The 19,614-nt window shown below is 40.4% G+C and overlaps 1 protein-coding gene across 2 annotated transcripts in view; it reads right to left on the bottom strand.

The window, feature by feature from the left end:
* CAPZB (capping actin protein of muscle Z-line subunit beta) overlaps positions 1–19,614 on the bottom strand; it is a 107,795-nt gene that overhangs the window by 42,055 nt on the left and 46,126 nt on the right. For both annotated transcript variants that reach the window (XM_034753193.1, XM_034753194.1), the window contains exon 3: positions 9,749–9,870. In XM_034753193.1, the coding sequence (XP_034609084.1) occupies positions 9,749–9,870 (122 nt within the window). The remainder of the gene's footprint in view (positions 1–9,748; positions 9,871–19,614) is intronic.

Below are 19,614 nucleotides of genomic sequence, written 5' to 3'. Positions count from 1 at the left end.
CCCCAAAAGTGCAGGCTTTGCGGCATTCATAAGTGAAACAGTACAAATATACACATAAGACAGTACAAATATAGATCTAAAATCTCAACCAGACAGCATCAGAGAGCTGCAGACAGGACATCAGCCTCTATCACGCACCCTCTGAGGAATGAATAAAATAGAACCTGCACCCTGTGCAAACTGCAAATATCCCATACAGTCTGCAGCATTCATATAACATATGTGCTATTTATGTTCATAGTTGCAGCTTCTGTTCCTAAATGCTGCCCCCCCACCCCATCTTTTTTTAAGCACATAAGTCCTGAAAACTAAGTTGTGTTTCTGCAATTCCAGATGACATTTTGCTACTCCTCCAGGTGAAAGGGAACCAGGGAGCAGGAAACCTGTGTTGACCAGAAGTGCCCTTGCAGTCCCCTCCTCTTCAATAATCAATTATGCATTACTTAACAGGGACACTGAACACCACCTTTTCCCATCAATAGTTATTTTGCCCTTCATAACATACTGGATCAAATATTCCAGCTTCCAAGTCAATTATTTATTGGGTTAAAAAAGAGATCAGGTGATCACCTGTGAGGTGGACAAATGTTTTACTAGGACCAGCTGTGAGAATTAGGTCCTCAGAGCCCTAAGAACATGTGGAAAGCAGCTATTGCAGAAGTGAACATGGTAAAATGCTGGCTGACTTATAATCTGAAACCCAACATATTTATAGACTCAATCAAGGAAGGTTAGTGAAATGGGTCTCTGGTGGTGACTTTGTGGGGAGGTTGATCAATTTTTCTTAGGTTATTACTGGGTTATTTGATTTGATCTGGGATAACTGATGGGTCTTTATTTACAAAGAATTATCAAAGGCATCCAAAGAAATAGGTGGGCATTCTTAAGACACTTTGCTAAAAACTCAAATATACTGGGTAAAACTACTAAACAAGATAGCATTTCTGAGTTTGTCTGCTATATACCTCTGAAGAGAAGCATAGTTCTGACATCCAAAAGTTCCAACAGAAGTGAAACATCCCTTAAATCAGCAGAAAGTATCAAAGTGTAAAGGACAACCGTACTCTGAACAAAATCTAATATGCAATTAACCTATCCAAGCTGGTTCTGATGGCTACTCCTTCCGTCTTTATAAGAAGTTTCCTTACCACACCAACTATTTACACAAAATGTACAGTTATTCCAAACAAAAACCCAACCATCTAATCTTCAGGCTACAAAACCTGGAACTATGTACTTAACATACCATCTCCTTCATTCACATATAGAATGTTCTTACTATGGTGTCTCCCAGCATTTTGACTTCCGTATTCCCAACATTTATTAAACATACTGATTAATCTAGCTTTAATGTAGCAACAATATACAATGGCACAGAAGTGATGCACCCATTCCAACTCTTGCTTCAGATGGCACATGACAGCATTTCCTTGGTCTTTTTCTTTATAATCTTAGAAGTGCTCAGTTTGGGATCCAAATTTTATGCATGAATCAATCTATTTTATCAAATGCCAACTGCAACCATATTGTCTAATATATTCAGAGCCCTTTAAGCTGGCAAGAGGAAACACACAAGGCTGCCTATCCCCTATTATAAACACTGGCCTCTGAACTCATGGCCATCCCCATTTCCATCACCTAATCTATTGCAGGAGTCAAAATTGGAAACGTGAAGTTTTACTTTTGCTGGACAACTTGCTAACATACTCAACCTCTCCACCTTGAAGAGATCGAACTCCTTTCTTTTGGGAAGCTGGGTGGTCTTAAAATTAACTGAAAACTGCACCCTTACAAAAACGGACACTAATAAAATATTTTCAGTTATGAGGGGCACCTATAGACTTTTTATGTCTAGGAGTAATATCAGTAAATCTAAACAATATCTTTGAACACTCCACCACTACTCAACAAAATTCAGACTGACCTGATAAACAACCAGCGTCTCCAGCCTTCATTATGGGGCAATATTCATTTAGTTAAAATGAACATATCAGCAAGACTGCTATTTACAAACCTTCCCCATTATAAAAATTCCTGGATCAAGTTATCAAACAGTTTTCATGGCGAAACAACCAACCTAGGATTAACCTTAGTAAGTTATAATTATCCAAGGAAGTAAGGGGTCTTGTCCATCCAAATCGAAGCTATGCAGCATAGAATAATAGAAATTTAGGGCTAGAAGGGACCTTGAGAAGCCATCAAGTCTAGCACTCTGTGCTGTGTCAGAACCAAGAAACCTAAACCATCCTTGGCAAGTGTTTGTCCAACCCGTTTTTTTAAAACCTCTATTGATGGGGATTCCACACCCTCCCTTGGAAGCCTATTCCGGAGTTTAACTACCCTTAGAGTTAGAAAGTCTTTCCCCAATACTTAATCTAAGATCTCCCTCGCTGCAAATTAAACTCACTGCTTCTTGCCCTATCTTCATCCGACACGGAGAACATCTGATCACCATCCTCTATAACAACCCTTATCAGATCCCCCTACTCAGTAGTCTTTTCTCAAGACTAAACATGCCTAGTTTTTTAAATCCTTATCAGTCAGGTTTTCTAAACCTTTTATCATTTTTGTTGCTCTCCCCTGGACTCTCTCCAATTTGTCTATATCTCTCAAAGTTTGGTGGCCAGAACTGGACACACTACTCCAGTTGAGGCCTCACCTATGTTGAGTAGAGTGGGACAATTACTTCCCAGGCCCTCCCTGTTGGTCAGAGTCAAGTCTAAAATGCTGTCCCCCTGGTTACTTACTCCAAAAAAGTTGTCCCTAATACATTTCAAGAACTTATTGGAAAATTTGTTTTTTTGACATATTATTAACTACCCAGACAGCTGTTAAAAAAGTTAAGTCCCCCATTATTACCAGGTTTTCTGTTTTGGATATTTCTGTTATTTATTCTAGAAATGCCTCATCCACCTCCACTTCTGATTTGGTTGTGATGGTAGCGGTCTACTACAGACATCATCCCTATTTCTTACCCCATTTATCCTTAGAGACTCAACTCGTCTGCCTCCCATCTCCTTCTGAACCTCAGAACAAATGTATATATTTTTGATGTAAAAACACAACACCTCCTCCCTTTACCCTACCTGTCATTCCTGAACAAGCTATACCCCATTATACCAATATTCCAGCCATGAGACTTATCCCACCAAGTCTCTGTGATGCCAATTAAGTCATAATATAGTTTATATACTAATACTTCCAGTTCTTCCTGTTTATTCCCCATACACCCAGCACTTGTGCATAGATATCCACGATGTTGAGCAGATTCCCCCACTGACTTCTCTCTTGTTGCTCCTATGACCAGTTAGTAATTTTCCATGTTCCCCTTCACCCTCCCAAACATCTAACCCTCTTTTAAGGTCACCTTTTTCATACTTACAGGTGGGCTTTTGTTACCTGCTCCCTTTTAACCGAATTATGTTGTGATATGGGAACAGTAGGACTTGAATTCTAACCTACAGCAAGTATTAGCATGGCAAATGATTGAACAAGATACAATTCCTCCTGTTAGATGGAGTTCTTTAACCTGCCTAAAACACGAGTTACCCAATACCGCTAAAAATAATCTGAATTTAACTCTCCTCTTGCAGAGCCGAGGGTCAGAAAGCTCCTAAATCTAAAGAATTGTTTACTCCCATGCCTACTACAGCATTTATTCAATGTCATCCAATAAAAGAAAATGTTTCAAAACCTTTGCCCATAAAGGGATTATAACTCTGAATGGATATTTCAACTTCTTTATCCCCTTCAATCAATTGCAACACCACAATTTTATATACACTCATAATTAAAAATTTGACTAAGGCCCGTGCCAGCTCTTTCATCTCATCCAAGAAACAGAAGTAGTGCCAATACGCAAGTAGTCCTAAAGCATTTTATTTCCAAATGTTACATAAGCCTATGGACAAGAGAGACAGACTATGTAAAAATAGGAACGAACAGGAAGAAGAGGCATCAGCACAGAAATGAGAGGCTGACTTGCTATCATTCATAAGATCTAAATTCAATAGATTCCTATGCTGCAGTATTAATTTGCCCATAGTCTATTTCCCTGCAAACAAAATATGATCAGAACTAACTGTCCAAATTGTAAATCACCTAGCCTCACTGTGTCAGAATAACCCACTGTATTCCACATTTCTGGGTCACGATTGAAGACTGCCATTCCTACAAAACAAACTCCCCAACGCATTTCATCCCAGCTGTCGTTTGTTGGGTAACACCAAAGATATTTGTGGGTGTCAAAATGATAACATTTTCACTGACAGCAAAAGTGTTTATCCTACATTTGTAGATCTCTGATGCAAAACAAGTTTTTTGGCACCTGGAATTTCTATGCAACATTGTTCACTTAGACTCTCAGCCTTAAGGACTAAACTGGATCAACACATTCCACAGAATGAGGACTGTCCTGCATTTACCTTTATACTTGATTATAAAATATAGCCCTAGAGCGGAAAAGCACCCTCATCTATTATAGATCGATTGTACCTTCTTTCGAGATGTTAGCCTGTAACATGAAATCTTGTACATAATGGATTAGCTATTTCATGGCCATTTCCTTCCTGATTCCTAAATACACCTCTACCCCGCTATAACGCGACCCAATATAACAAAAATTTGGATATAACGCGGTTAAAACAGTGCTCTGGGGAGGCGGGGCTGAGTGCTCCGGCGGATCAAAACAAGTTCAATATAACAAGGTTTCACCTATAACGCGGTAAGATTTTTTGGCTCCCAAGGACAGCGTTATATTGGGATAGAGATGTATTCTATTTATTCTTCATAGATATTAAGGTCCCACTCTTCAAAAGAGGCTTCACCTTTTCAGACCCCTATGCCACACACAGCCCAATGAGGATTTGTGTGTGACCAAAGCCCCTTGCAAAACAGTAACCATCACTAAGTAATAGTGGAAGTTATTCATTTCACTCACCTTCCCAGAAGAAAAAAAATAAAAGGACTACACAAAGATAAGCTAAGATTTACACACATCACAAATAAATACGAGCAAGAAAAAGCAGCATGCATCTCTGCTTCATTTAAATTTTAAAAGACAGAACAAAATTAATGTTCTGCCTTTCAACATCCTCTTCATTTTGCCTCTGAAACAGGTAATCTCTGTGCAAGTGTTCCAGTTTTCCTTCAGGTGGGTATGATTTAATTGCAAGTATTAGATTTCTTTTGCAGACTGCAGGAATGGAATTTTACGGGAAACCTATAACTTACATTTTTTCTGGCTAGTAGATCGTGGCATTTTCAACCCATTACAGCTGGAGCCAGCAGTAATTTTATCTAAAAAAATTCATAACCCTACCCAAAATGTTTTTGGTGGAAGAGCACTCAGAACACTTCTAAAAGCTTAAATGGAGGCTATTTGAAGAAAGACAGATGGACAAAAGCACTTAGATTTCAAAAATCAGGCTTCCAATTTCCTTAAGAGAGAATGCTTTTTGTTTCAGCTAACAGGTTTCAAACTGTGCTGTTGGCACCAGCCTCCCCATAAGGATTCCATTTAAGAAAACGATCAAACATACTTAGGATGGAAGTGTGTGGAGAAAGTCAGAGACCTTGAAGTTTTATATCAAAAAGAGCTCTGCCTTCACGCTCTGGATTCCACTGCCAGTTGATATCCCCCCAGACACCTGTGTCATTGCAGGAGAACGCAAATCAGTGCCTACAAGACTATGTGAATGTGCAGCTGCTACCGGAGTTGACGCACAATAGTAGAAGCAAAACAAAAAGACAATCACTAATCCTATCACCACCAAAAAGAGAAGAGACTCTAATTTCCCTCTTCATATTTTATTAAAATTTTATTCACGTAGAATATTGATTAGTTAAAATTACTTTTTAAAGTCTCTAAGTTTTTTCTAAAAATCCATTTATAAAATTTTAATTCCTTGTCTACTCCACTTTAGTTATTTATAAAGGGATCTTTTCAGCAAGGGAGAGAAGCTGAGTAATTATACAGAGAAAATAATGAAGCTCACCTTGCAGAAAGGACTGCCAAATGCACAAAGTAAACACACACAAAATAATAGGGAGAAAAATGCTTTTCTCTATTGCCTTTCAGTTACCAAAATCTCAGGTCTTTCAAGTAATTGGAGCAGGTACAATATTGTCACACAAGTGTCATTTTCAAGTGAACTGTGCCCCTTTAATTTTAGGGCTAGTGAAAGATGCTTGGCTGCATCTTGAAGACTGAAGTTCTCTACCCATGGCACAGATGCAGCACAAGAAGCATTGCCAGCTTTCCATATGCCCTGCCAAAATGCATCAGCTCTGATGAGGAAGGACCTCTTGGAGGGAATAGGGAAATGCAGTCTCCATGATCTAATCCCCTTTTACTTTGAGGCTGCCAGAGAAGATGCCAATGTGGCATATGACAGATGTAGCTATTTCCTGCAACATCTTTGGGAGATTTTACTGTACTAATTTTATACACCATCGTGGGCCAGAGATTGCATGTAATTCCTTGGGGAGGTTGACCACAGCTCCTCCAGATGCTAAGAACAGTGGGAGGTGATTAAGCAAATTCACTTCGGTTGTAACATCTCCACAGATGTACCACCACCGGCTCACATATATTAGTTCAAAGTGGATTCTCCAGAGACCAACAGACAAAAAGGACTTTCGGATAAAAAGCTTAAGTTTAAACTGACTCAAGGCCTTTTTTCTGATCCAGCAAATGGACAGAACCTTCTATCCAAGGATGAGTGGGGGGCCACGAGCAATCCTTCCTGGGAACGGTTGGAAGGACTCTGGGCTACTGAGGCCCCATAAGATTGACTGATGACCTCTCGTAAGTTTTTGGCATGTGTATAGGAACTTATTGTTTTTGTAGGTTTTCTTTGTAATGCCTTTACCTTAAGAAGAAATATGCTTGCTTATTGTTGTGTGGTAACTTATTACTGACAGTCACGTTGTTTATAGCCTTCTAAGAGAAAGCAAAGTGCAGATAATGGCCTGTTTGGGTAGCCCGACTTACTGGGAATAAAACAGTCTGGAAAAGCCCTGGTCAGGAGGAAGACATACACAGGTCTCTGCTCAAGAGAGGAGACAGTTGACGATCTGTGAGTCTAGAGTGGGTGTCCTTGCTGCACCACAAAGGGGGAATACAGGTGCAGTTGCCCTGAACTGATAGGAACATCTCCTGGAAGCAAGGAGAGACTACAAGCTTGCTTCACTTAGGCCGAACAGGCAGAATGTAACCACTTCCAGTCAGCAATCTAGAAATGAAATGCTTCTCTAACCTCCTCTCATGGATTTTAGTTCTCCCCCGCCCATACCCTAAGGAAGCTGTCTGAAGTCAGTATCTGTTGGGCAAAAGAAATGCAAACATACTCTGGGTACTGACCAACTTGGATACAGAAACCAGTTAACATCCTGGAGTTTTTCAAAAGTTTCTAGACCCTCTTTGTGGGCATGAGCAAATCATCTCTGTTGGAGCAATATCTCAAAGAACTCCAATGAACACTTCACCTTAGCAGGGTCTTTCTTTCTTGGCTCCCTGTCATACAGAACATCTAAAGAATTCACTACAACTTAGGCAGCCTCTGAAATTCAGACAAGGCTACTTTCACAACTTTGCATCTCATCAGCAGTTTCCCAACTCCACTTCCACCCCTCAGCCCCCAGAATGAAAGGACCTCAATATTTTCTCCATGTCCATCGTCTGTAGTAAGGACAATACTTTGCATGTATGTCACATCTTTCATGGCTCTTGAAGTGCTTTTGAAAGACCTAGTATTATAAATCAGGGGTGTCCGTAGTGGGGCGCAGGGCCCGGAGTAGAACTGACTAATCCGTCACTTCCGGGACCGACCGCGCCAGTCAATCACACTGGCCCGCCGGGACGCCCTGATTTGCCGTACCCCAGAGATGGCTCTGATTATAATTCTTTTTAATCCTTTTATAATCCCATAACCTTTTTATGAGTGAATAAACACAAACAGAAATTAATTTATTCAAAGTAGGTCAATCTCAAAACTGGAAGAAAACCTGTGTTTCAAAGTCTCTTACCACTACTAGATATACTGTCCATTCTTGGGAAAGGTCAATTCCCCTTCCCTCCACCCTCGCTCCCCCCACCAGAAAAAAAGAGCTGTTTTCTGAAAGTTCATCTTGGAATGGAATTCTTGGACCATTCTAAGCAAGTAAGTGGAAGCCACGATGCCATGTTACTTTTTAAGCAAGGCATGCCTGAACTACTGCAAAACATTTTCAGTTGTCACCACTAAAGAATGTGAGCTGTTACTTTAAAGTAACAATGGAAGCCAGAACCTTGGAATGGAACCTTTCTAATCACAACCCAGAATATATACATACTCAGTGACAGAGGTAAGAGGGCTTTGTTTTGCTAACCTGGGAAAGAAAGATTAATGATGGCCATTACATAGTAGTTTAGCACTCCCATGTAAGAGAGGAGTAAACAGTAGGCAATTTAACATTCGCAAAAACGAAATCTTTGGGACTACGCCATTATTACAACCATTAGAAGGAAGTAGGTATTGGATAAAAGGAAACAATTTCAATTTAAGGCTCTGCAAATATTTCTACTGTGACCCTCCAGTCACCCATTTGTAGTGCTGACACCATTTACTCTTGGTTGAAATTTAGAGTAGAGGATCTTCATCTGAAAGCATTAAACCAAAATTTAAAGAACAATTGTAAAAAGATCAAAAAACTGAAATGAATGAGGGGAGAACCTGGATCAGTATTGGTTCACAGAACTGGGTATAAGTCATAATCACAAACCCTCCTAAACAAGACAGCTTTCTGCACAATCATTCATAGAAATCCCTCTTCTGCATATTATGAATATCTAAGTAGTTAGTCCACAATGCACATTAGCTATGGGGAAGAGATATTTTTTAGCAGTATGCCTCTACTAAAAACTTAGGGTGGGATTTTCAAAGTGAGCTATTAATGTTAGGTACCCAAATCACATTTGTCCCCTTTGAAAATGCCAGTCAAAGTTTCCTTTCTAGTATGGAGGCTCACCTAGAGCTGTACAAATAGAAGATTTTGTTTTGAGTGCCATCATCAATTTCTCCCACTGTCCTCTACTCCAGAGATTTCCCACCCTGGAAACCACAATATATCACGTACAGACAGCATAAATAGTGTCCCTTTAGATGGCCAGCTCTGGTGTTAATCCTCTAAAATACAACTGGATGATAAAAAGTACAGAGCCCAGAGGAATCCCCTTCGCATCCACCCCAATTTAGCAAGATACTTGAACATGTGACCAGCCCCCCGAACTTCAGTGAATCAACTAAGGCCACAGTCTAGATTCCAGTGACTCAGGAGCAATCAACTTAGTGCATCATTTGTGCTAAAATGTGTCTCATTCCTACCACAGTTTGTAGTGGCTCTCCCACCCCCCCCCCCCCCCAAAGATATCAGACTAATGGCAATATTGCCAGGTTCTTGGAAGATTAACTCAGTGTCTTCTAGTGCAGAGTAAAGAGGCAGGAGATGTTAGGGGTTGATTCGGACTCTTACTTGTGTTGGACAACACCTTACATGATTCCACTGGTTCTGTTGGGGCTACTTATATAGTAAGGTATTGTCTAACAAAGGTGGCAGAATCAAGCTCTTCATTAGCAAATTGAGGTCAATCTCAGCTCAGCTTTGCTCAAAAACAAGAGGAAGAAGGGAAAGTAACGCTGTCTTTTAGTAATGATTTGCACTGTGATCCTTCCATGAGATCAGCTGCATTCTTGGGATATGAGCTCACCTATATGAGTCTCCATCTCTGTTGTAGTCACACAATAGATAGTCCTTTCCCACCACCTTATCTCGAGCAATCTTCAACGGCTGGTCAACAGAAGACAGGAGATCTTCACAGAGGCTTGGGACCTAATAATTAAAGAAGAGGAGGGGGGCAAACATTAAGATTAAAAAGGGCTGGTTTCTCTATTAGAGATTGTGCGATGTGGACAGACTTTTAAACTTTACCACTTAATATCCCACCTCCACACTGTTTAAAAAAAAAAAAGCCTAAATTTTTTTCTAAAATCTATTTATTTATTCTGAACCCGCCCCAAAAAAGTTGCATTTAGGATTTTTTTCTACCCTATTCCCCTCCCTCCCCCGCATAATTTCAGACTTCATTATCCAGCCACTAGTATGGTCTACTAAATTTAAATACATACATTCCCAGTGTTAGTTTCTTGCCAACAAAGACCAGTGAAGAGATTGTTGAGAACTGATGAATAAAGGTAAATATTTATAATGGAATGGAAACCAGAGAGCTGCTAAGAGAATAAGCTCTCCATGAACTAGGACTTATTTTTCAGAGGCTCCTGCTCTGGGTTGAGTTTAGAATATTTTCCAGGCAGCCTGCCAAACATTAGTATGCTGGCTAATAAAAAAAAAAATCAAAATATATCTGCTACACAGGTAGCTTTTAAATGGATCCATAATCCCAGCTGCCACCCTGTGCTTTATCTGGAGAAAGGAACAAATCATCATCTGAATAGAACATGGCAAAGAATTTTTGATATACCGCAGGGAAGATGTAATGACATTTTGCAGCACAAAGCTGGAGTCAGCCTCAGCTCAAATAAGCAAGCAAGTTCTTTCCCCCTGGTCTCTAGCCATAAAGCAGCAACACTAGCGACACCAGCACTATCAACCTTCCCTCTGCTGCAGGCTTTGCCAAATTTAGAATAGTATCTGCCCACTCGAGTAGTTTCCTCAGTACACCAACTCCATCCCCCCTGTACACTGTTTAGAATAGCTATTTGTCATGCTAGAGTGTGCCATATTCAGTCTGATGGCTAACTATCAAAATACTTTCTAGAGCCACTATTAAACACAACTGGTGTATCTTGCATTTCACCGGGGGAAAAAAGGGAGTTCTAGAATTTGTTTAAGAAACAGACAAAAGCATAACATTTAGATGTAAATACTGTTTGATGTCACATATATAATTAAGATAGACTAGATTTGGGTTGCTTGGAGAGATCTGAAGTGTGTGTTTTTTTTCAGATTCTGCTACTGTTTCTTCTCCCTTATGTATACACTTAAATGAACATTAATGTTAAAATATAAATATGCAATTTCATGCTGGCATGAAATCACTATGTAAACTGATAATACATGTAATCGTCTGAAAGTATCCCAGACAGGATAAATTTAAAACATTTATCAAACAAATGGCTTATAAAAAAAAACACAAACGTGACAGGCACGTTTGTAACAGGAGATTATACAGATTAAAATCAGACGGTCTTGGTTGTCATATAAAACATATATAAATATGTGGGATGGGGAGTTAGGTTCACCTACATTAAATTCATAAAGTGGTTTTAAACCAAGATTGCAATGTTTTAGTATGCTAGGATAGTACTGTATTATAATCATTAGAAGGGAAGATATTAGCAAGTCTTAAAAAACCTTATGTTGATATCTATAGAAAATGAAATTGTAAATGGAAGTGCTGCTGCACTGATTGGAAAATAATGAAGTTAATGTTGTGTCAGTATACGCTTTCCATGCCCTTAAGAATAACAGAACAGCAGTGCAATCAAACAAAGTAATACAAGAATGACTTGCTCTAGCAATATCATGATATGTTGCCCATAGAATGGGATATCACCTTGGCTTTTCCATTTGTAGAGGTATTAGAATTTTACAGTTAGCTCAAACTTCAATAAAGGTTAGCTGACATACATGTCTTTCAAACCAGTAACCATAGGATTCAAAAAGTTTTGAAAGATGCACGTAAAAAAAGTAGGCTGGGATTTTTAAAGGAACCCAAGGGAGTTGGGAATCTAGCTGCTTTGAAAATCCCAGCTGTAATAAACTCCTATTTTCCTACTTCGAAGAATCTGTGGTTTGACATAGCTAATGTATGGAAGTTGTGAGAGCTATTTAGCTATATTATTACCTATTAGCTTTTGATATTTGACACTTGAGTCAAGGGTTCAAATAGCAGTATTATATTAGAGAATGTTTCCCAATGAATTTAAATGGCTTATAGCAGGGGTAGGCAACCTATGGCACGTGTGCCAAAGGCGGCATGCGAGCTGATTTTCAGTGTCCCTCACACTGCCAGGCTCCAGGCCACTGGTCCGGGGGGGCTCTGCATTTTAATTTGATTTTAAATGAAGCTTCTTAAACATTTTAAAAACGTTATTTACTTTACATACAATAGTTTAGTTATATATTATAGACTTATACAAAAAGAGACCTTCTAAAAATGTTAAAATGTGTTACTGGCACGCGAAACTTTAAATCAGAGTGAATAAATGCAGACTCGACACACCACTACTGAAAGGTTGCTGACCCCTAGTTTATAGGATATTTCCTTAAATTTTAGATCTGAGTGTCGGCAGCTGCTTGCTACTGTAGGATACAGAAGATCGGCTGTAAGCCCGCTTGGTGTAGGGGCCTGAGTGAGGTGATTTATCTATGTAGCTTGCCAAGTTAAACACAAAATAGATCAAATTTTTCTTTTTAAATAAATTTCCTGTAGAAATTCAGGAGAGGAGGTAAATCCAACAAGCTCTACTGGGCACCAAGTACAAATTACTTAGAGGTTATGAAATTGCCATGCTCTCAATGGCACTATATCACCGCCCCGCATAAGCAAGCAGATTATTTAATCTCAGCAGTCATGTGCCTTGGTCAAGTCCTGCGATATGGGATATACAAAGGTTCAAGCTAGGAGACTCAGCTACTTCTAGGGGACAAGGGGCTCAAAATTGCAAGGGATGAGAAAGTGTGTAAAAGCAGGAGTAAAAAAGAAGAAGTGAGCATTTTCTAGAAGAAACTTTCATTTTTCCAAAACTGGACAAATCCAATACTCTAAGGAGTTGGTCATACAAAGGAGATACAAATCAGAAGTGTCATGCCACAAACTACGTGAAATGATGTATTTGTGTACATACACCCATCTGGTTCTACTTTGTCTTTTCCTCCTCTTCTCCATTAGCTATTAGTTTTACAATGGTTATTCAGGCAGAGAGCAACTTGAGATGAACCCTTCAGTGAAACACACAGCAATTTCAGACACATGTACAATACGATCCAAAGTGCCTTTGTCTTCAGGAACGATACTCCCTCTACCTCCTAAAACTAGCCAGCTGAATACATTCCATCTTCTGATTTGCTTTATGGCCAAGTGCCCATCCCCTAGAGATAAGAATCTAGAAACACGCTGTTCATTTTGTTGCCCATTTAGATGAGTAATAGTGATGAAAACATGATTGGGAGAAGAGTGGCGTTCTTCCCAGACTCCAATTCCAATCCACTTCTGTCCCTATCGCTTTTGGTTGGAAAAAGCCCTACAATGCAAGTGCAGTAGGAAACCAGCAGAGGTCTCTTTACTATTCTTCACACAGGCAAAACTGAACTTAGTTTTAAAAGGACACAGCAGATTGAGTCAGTTCCACTGCAAAATAGTTGCTATGTAGCCACCTGGATTCCCCTTGCAAAAGCAGCATAAGAGCAGATGTAACTGCAATTTCTCTGTGTTCATGAGATGGTTAGCAGTCCGGCTTACCTCTGCCAGAAAACAAGAACACAAACACAGCAGTACAACTGTATCCACGTAAGGGCACAACCTTAACTAAAAGGCTGCCTAAAGCTCTGAGATTAATACAATAGTCAAAAAAACTTTTCTCCTCTGGCTCAATGGAATGCTCTACAACAGTGGTCCCCAACCTTTTTATGCCCCAGATCACTTTTTAAATGTAAGGGCAACCCAGCATCTACCCCGCCCCTTCCCCAAGGCCCCACCTACTCCATCCCCTGCTCTCTTCCCCCCCACCCTCACTCACTTTCACGGGGCTGGGGTAGGGGTTTGTGAAGGGGTGCGGGCGGAGGCTTTGGGCTGAGCCAGGGGCAGGAGGGGGCTCCGGGTGCAAGCTGTGGGAGGGTGTTGGGGTGCAGGAGGGGGCCCCGGGCTGAGGTAGGGGCTTAGGATGCAGGAGGGGGTACAGGGTGCTGGCTCTGGGAGAGGGACTGGGGCAGGGGGTTGGGGTGCAGGCTCTGGGAAGAGGCTCAGGGCAGGGGCTTGAGGTACAGGAGGGGGCTTAGGGTGAGAGCTCCTGCAAGGCGGCACTTACCGCGGGCAGCTCCAGGGCAGCGGCGCAGCAAGGCTAAGGCAGGCTTCCTGCCTGCCCCAGCCCCACACCACTCCCGGAATGGGTCAATGCCCCTCTCTGCAGGCATCACCCCCAAAGCTCCCACTGGCCACAGTTCCCCGTTCCCAGCCAATGGGAACCGCGGGGATGGTGCTCGCAGGCAGGAGCAGTGCGCAGAGACCCTTTCCCTGAGGACATGCTGGCCGCTTCCGGGAGCGGTGTGGGGCCGCGGCAGGCAGGGAGCCTACCTCAGCAGTAGTCCCGCTACACCCCCGGAGATTGCGATTGACTGGGAGAGTCCCCAAGATCGACCAGTCGATCACAATCGATGGGTTGGTGACCACTGCTCTACAATAAGGGTCTAGAGCTCATCTGTACAGAAGACAGAACTTTCTGGGGCCAGATCGAGAAGGGAAAAGAACTTTGCCAGGAATTAAGGGCCATCACAAACCACACCACCTTCCACTCTGAAGTGCAAGGTGCATTCCTTTGACATTGCTTTCTCTAATACATACATAGCAATTAGTATATAAATAAAACCCTAACCAAAACAAGATGCTCCACTGCACACCCTTCTCCCTCCAAAGAGGGAATGAAAGAACAAACCAACAGATGACAAATATTAGTCATGTCACTAAAGCATTCAGTTAGTGCTCAGATACCATGGCAATGAACATGGTGTAAGAACCTGAATAGAACTATTAACTGTAAAAAAATAAAAATACATTTAAAAAAATGGCAGAGCTTTCAGGGACAATTGCAGCACAATCAACTACTTTTAACTCAAAGGAATGCTATCTTTAATCAGTTTCTTTGGTGTCCGTCAGTTTACCCACCTGTCAAATAAGATAATGACCTCACAATCATGTTGTGCTTTACTTTAGTGCCTAAGGCCCTTTTAGGGGGATTAAAAGAAGTGTATAATATTAAGCAATATTAAGAAGCTAATGTAAATCCTGAAAAAGGCAGAAAAATTCAGTAGTCAAGTGTTAAGGATAGCATTTCACTGAAAAGCTACATGGGCAGTCAGCCACTCTTTGGAGATTATTTGCAGTACTACCTGGATAACTGGATTATTGAGCAGGCAGGCTCAATTTTTAGTCAGCATTTCCCATCTTTCTGATTGAAATCAAACCATTTCTGGACTTCCGTGAGGTTGCATTGTCTGACCCAAGCTTGTCTCATCTACAGATAATCACAATATCTTCAATGTTTATAAGAATTGCAATCTTCATCTTCCTTAGATATACTGTGGTAGGAGTTATTCTGCAAGCTGCAATGGGTAATCAATTGCAATGACGAATTTACTGGATTCTATCCCTTTTTTGGCACAGACATCCAAAGTGACTTAGGCAAGGAAACTTATGCCTCAGTTTTCCTAGAAATAAAATGACACTTTTCTACTCCAGAAGAAAGTTGAGAGATTTAATACAGCAATGTTTATAAAAGATCTGAGATACCTCACTGAAGGGGTTATTTAAGGGCAACGTATTATTCTTGTTCAATTAACAAGACTCTTAAGTGTGGCCCAGTCACCCAGCAGGGCAGTCATTTTATAAAAACAACAAAGAGTCTGGTGGCACCTTAAAGACTAACAGATTTATAGTATTTATTACATCTACTATGCAACAGCTGTAAAAAGCAACAGAGGGCCCTGTGGCACCTTTAAGACTAACAGAAGTATTGGAGCATAAGCTTTCGTGGGTGAATGCCCACTTCATCAGACGCAAGTGTGGTCTGATGAAGTGGGCATTCACCCACAAAAGCTTATGCTCCAATACTTCTGTTAAAGTCTTAAAGGTGCCACAGGACCCTCTGTTGCTTTTTACAGATTCAGACTAACACAGCTACCCCTCTGATATGCAACAGCTGCTATACTACTTTTCTCAGAGAGGGTTACAGGCATACTTAACACATTGGCCTGCACATTCCATGTTGTGGAGCTGCTTATATTGTGAAAGTGGTATTCCAAAGCTGCTGTCTGAGTTATTTGTAGCTTTAAATGCTTCAGCAACACATGTACTAGGAATGGAGTAGTCCAATAGGCACGAGTCTTCTGCAGAGTTCAGACTAGTAGTACCTTTAACAATACACCTCTACCCAGATACAACGCTGTCCTCGGAAGCCAAAAACTCTTACTACGTTATAGGTGAAACCGCGTTATATCGAACTTGCTTTGATCCACCGGAGTGCGCAGCCCCGCCCCCCTGGAGCGCTGCTTTATCGCGTTATATCCAAATTCATGTTATATTGGGTCCTGTTATATCGGGGTAGACGTGTACAAGATGCTAAATGTAACACGCTCAGGACAGACACTAAATAAATACAGAATAATTTAATCTTTGGGTTAGTATTTTATACCAAAAAAAGCACCTTTCATTAAATCTCTTCCTCCTCCCCTCCCACTTTAAGACTGTCAAATATCCAGCCCAGCCTGCCCTATGCACTTACATGACAGGGCATATTCAGATTGTGAAGAATAAATTCTCATTTAAATAGAAAGTTTCCAAGCATCATGGTTGCAAAGAAATTCAACTTGCGCTGGAAGGTTAACCAGTCTGTCATCTGGAATTTACAGACAACCTGAATCATTGGTTCTGTGCTATGAGAACCCCTTACCTATATACTCTCCATTCATTTTACTGGGTTATTAACTGGAAAACCTGATTATATCAAGTATCATTTCAGCAGACGGATGGGGAAAGCAGGTGGGATCAAAACACACATGGAGGGAACTGGTATTGCTATAAGGAAGGAGATGCAGAAGAAAGTGGGATGCTCACAAGGAAGAGGTAAGGACCAAGAGAAAGGGGAAAGGCAGAGAATCAAAAGGCAAAAATAGTGGTTGTTTCCAAAAGGTGATCTTATTTTCCCCAATTAGTGATGCTGAAGGGGACAAAGTATGAAATAACTAAATTTGGTTTCTACATACAGGTTATACTTTAGCTTTTATCTTTTGCAAACTTCCCCGTTTACAACCAAAGAAGTTCTGCCAAGGACTGAGTTGAGTATGTAATCCTAACTTCCTACCCTGGGCCCAATGATCACTGTTAACATTTAAGTTTGGCTTCCTCTGCACTGTTTGAGACTCCCAAGGTATCTTCACTTCTGCAGATGGGCATTACAAATAGGTATTTTCACATGTTGGTGTATGGAGACCACCCCCAAAGTAAATTTAAAAAAAAAAAAAAAAAAAAAAACCCACAAACCACACACACACAAAGGCAAGTCTCCAGGGCCCAAAATTAGTTGTTCAAACTGGGCTTAAATGGCATTGCTATTCACAAGCACGTACCATGGAATGAGGTGAGGGTACTCTACTCTTGGTTTTTTTTTTCCAAATTAGATATACAATGAGTGAGTAGTATAAAGGAAAGAAACTGAATGAAAATGAGACCACCGTATTATAGTGCATGTTGGTTGAACAAGGATTCTGTTGTCTTCTGTGTAACCGTATTCCTCATTGAGTTAGTGAGCCAAGTATTTGGACAAAGTTTTAATTAAGTTAACCATTTTCATATCAGCAGTACAAGTGATCACCTGTGTCCAGGCTGAAATTGTATACCTTCTATAGCAGCCAGTCAGCCTAATAATTGTTCCTTCCTGATACACTTCTTGACCAACAGAATCAACTGCATAATCAAGAAGAGTCAAGAGCAGATTTTACATCTAGATATGATCAAACTTAAAAAAAAAAAAAAAAAAAAGAATGCTTGTGTATTGTTGGAAATACAAGAGTTAAAGTGAATAATAATCCAACTCCTACATTACATATATAGGCCTCAAGTTTGTCCTGTGACATACCCAGGCAATTTCTAGTGGAATTGGATGTGCGTGACAGTAGAATTCTGCCCCTTGCCTACAGGTCTGTCGCATCTTACGCTGGGGTTACGTTCTGCAGTCAGCGCGTAAAGTGAAAATCGCATATAGTCAAAATTCCATTGAGTGTAATGGCGGGCGGAATCGTCCGGACTACAGGTACAGTATTTAAATTGTTGTTTTTCTTTTTTTTTTTGCCGACCGCGCAAAGCTGAATTCGCTCATGTTAAATGCACATAAGATGAGACAGACCTGTATTACGGATATATTTAGCAACATAGATATTCATCTAAAATATTAAGTTTGCAATTTAAGTGGGCTAGGTTGCTACAAGAGTCTTAATTTGTGTCTTTACCGATTTCAGTGTTTACAACTCTAATCCTAACGTTATGCTATGTTAATTTGCATATAAATAGCATGCCTGTCCATGCTTAAAGACCAAATTACAATGTGCACCAACCCTCCAGTAACCTCATTTTGGAAAGTATGTGCAAAATTTGGTGGTGTTAAAGGTCCAATGAATTTTGCCCAAGGACAAGAGCTGGAAAGGAAGGCTCATTAAAGTACTAATAGCTCCAGCTTGATTGAGTTTCAAAAAAAGTACACTAGGCACTTGGACCTGTCTGCCCTTTGAATTAGACTCTACAACATGCAGGTGTCTGCAGAGATGGAAGATGCATGCAGCTTTTTAAATAAAAAGCAAACATCCCCAAATTTAAAAACAGAACATTTTAATTGCACTTAAGTCTTTAAGGCTCTTATTTTTATTTGAATTCTTATAAGACTGATGTCACTGTATGGAAGTGAAAAAAGATTGTCAACATCAATCAGGAAACCACTTGAATGCAAAAAACAGCTAACACTTAGCCGGCACTTTCATAACAGTGATCATTTTGGCATGCCACCCAGTTCAGACTGGATTCCTTCCATTTTGGGCCAGCATCTAATAAAATTTCATTATAATTCTACTGAGTCATTCCGCAGCCTTAGAATTTCCTGTTCCAGCAGAACACAGACACAGCTTAACGGATGTTGCGGAAACTTAAAAAGGAAGCCTGGCTCCACTCATCTTGTGCTTACAAACCACTACTAAAGTCACTCCCCCAAATCCACATATGCTGCTAAACCTTAATTTGATCCATCATATGTCTGTGCTCACAAATTCAACACAAGCTTTGTTTATTAAGTGAGACTCAAATGGACTTTGAGGCTGAAGACTCAGATGTAAATTATATATGCAACAGCCCATATACATATGTGGTGGGTTGGAAGGGTCTGTGTTTTAAATTTAAAACTGCTATATAGATAAAAATGAATTTACTACCATAGAAAGGTGCTTGTCTGACAACCTTACAGACCTGATTAAACGTTGCTCAGTGCATGAGAGGTACATCATAGCACATCGTACATAAACTGTCTGTAATGGACCACTCTCTTACCACTTCAAAAGTTTTTTTTCCTCCCTTGATATCCTGCTGTTAATTGATTTATCTTGTTAGACTGACCTCACACCTGGTAAAGCAACCCCTATCCTTTCATGTATTTATACCTGCGCCTGTATTTTTCACTTCATGCATCCGATGAAGTGGGTTCTAGCCCATGAAAGCTTATGCCCAAATAAATTTGTTGAGTCCTTGTGTGGCACCTTAGAGACTATCATAGGCAGTGTCACACTTAGGTTATTTGCAGA

The sequence above is a fragment of the Trachemys scripta genome, chromosome 19 (assembly GCF_013100865.1).
Source record: "Trachemys scripta elegans isolate TJP31775 chromosome 19, CAS_Tse_1.0, whole genome shotgun sequence".
Lineage (NCBI taxonomy): Eukaryota > Metazoa > Chordata > Testudines > Emydidae > Trachemys > Trachemys scripta.
This window is presented reverse-complemented; position numbering and strand designations above follow the sequence as displayed.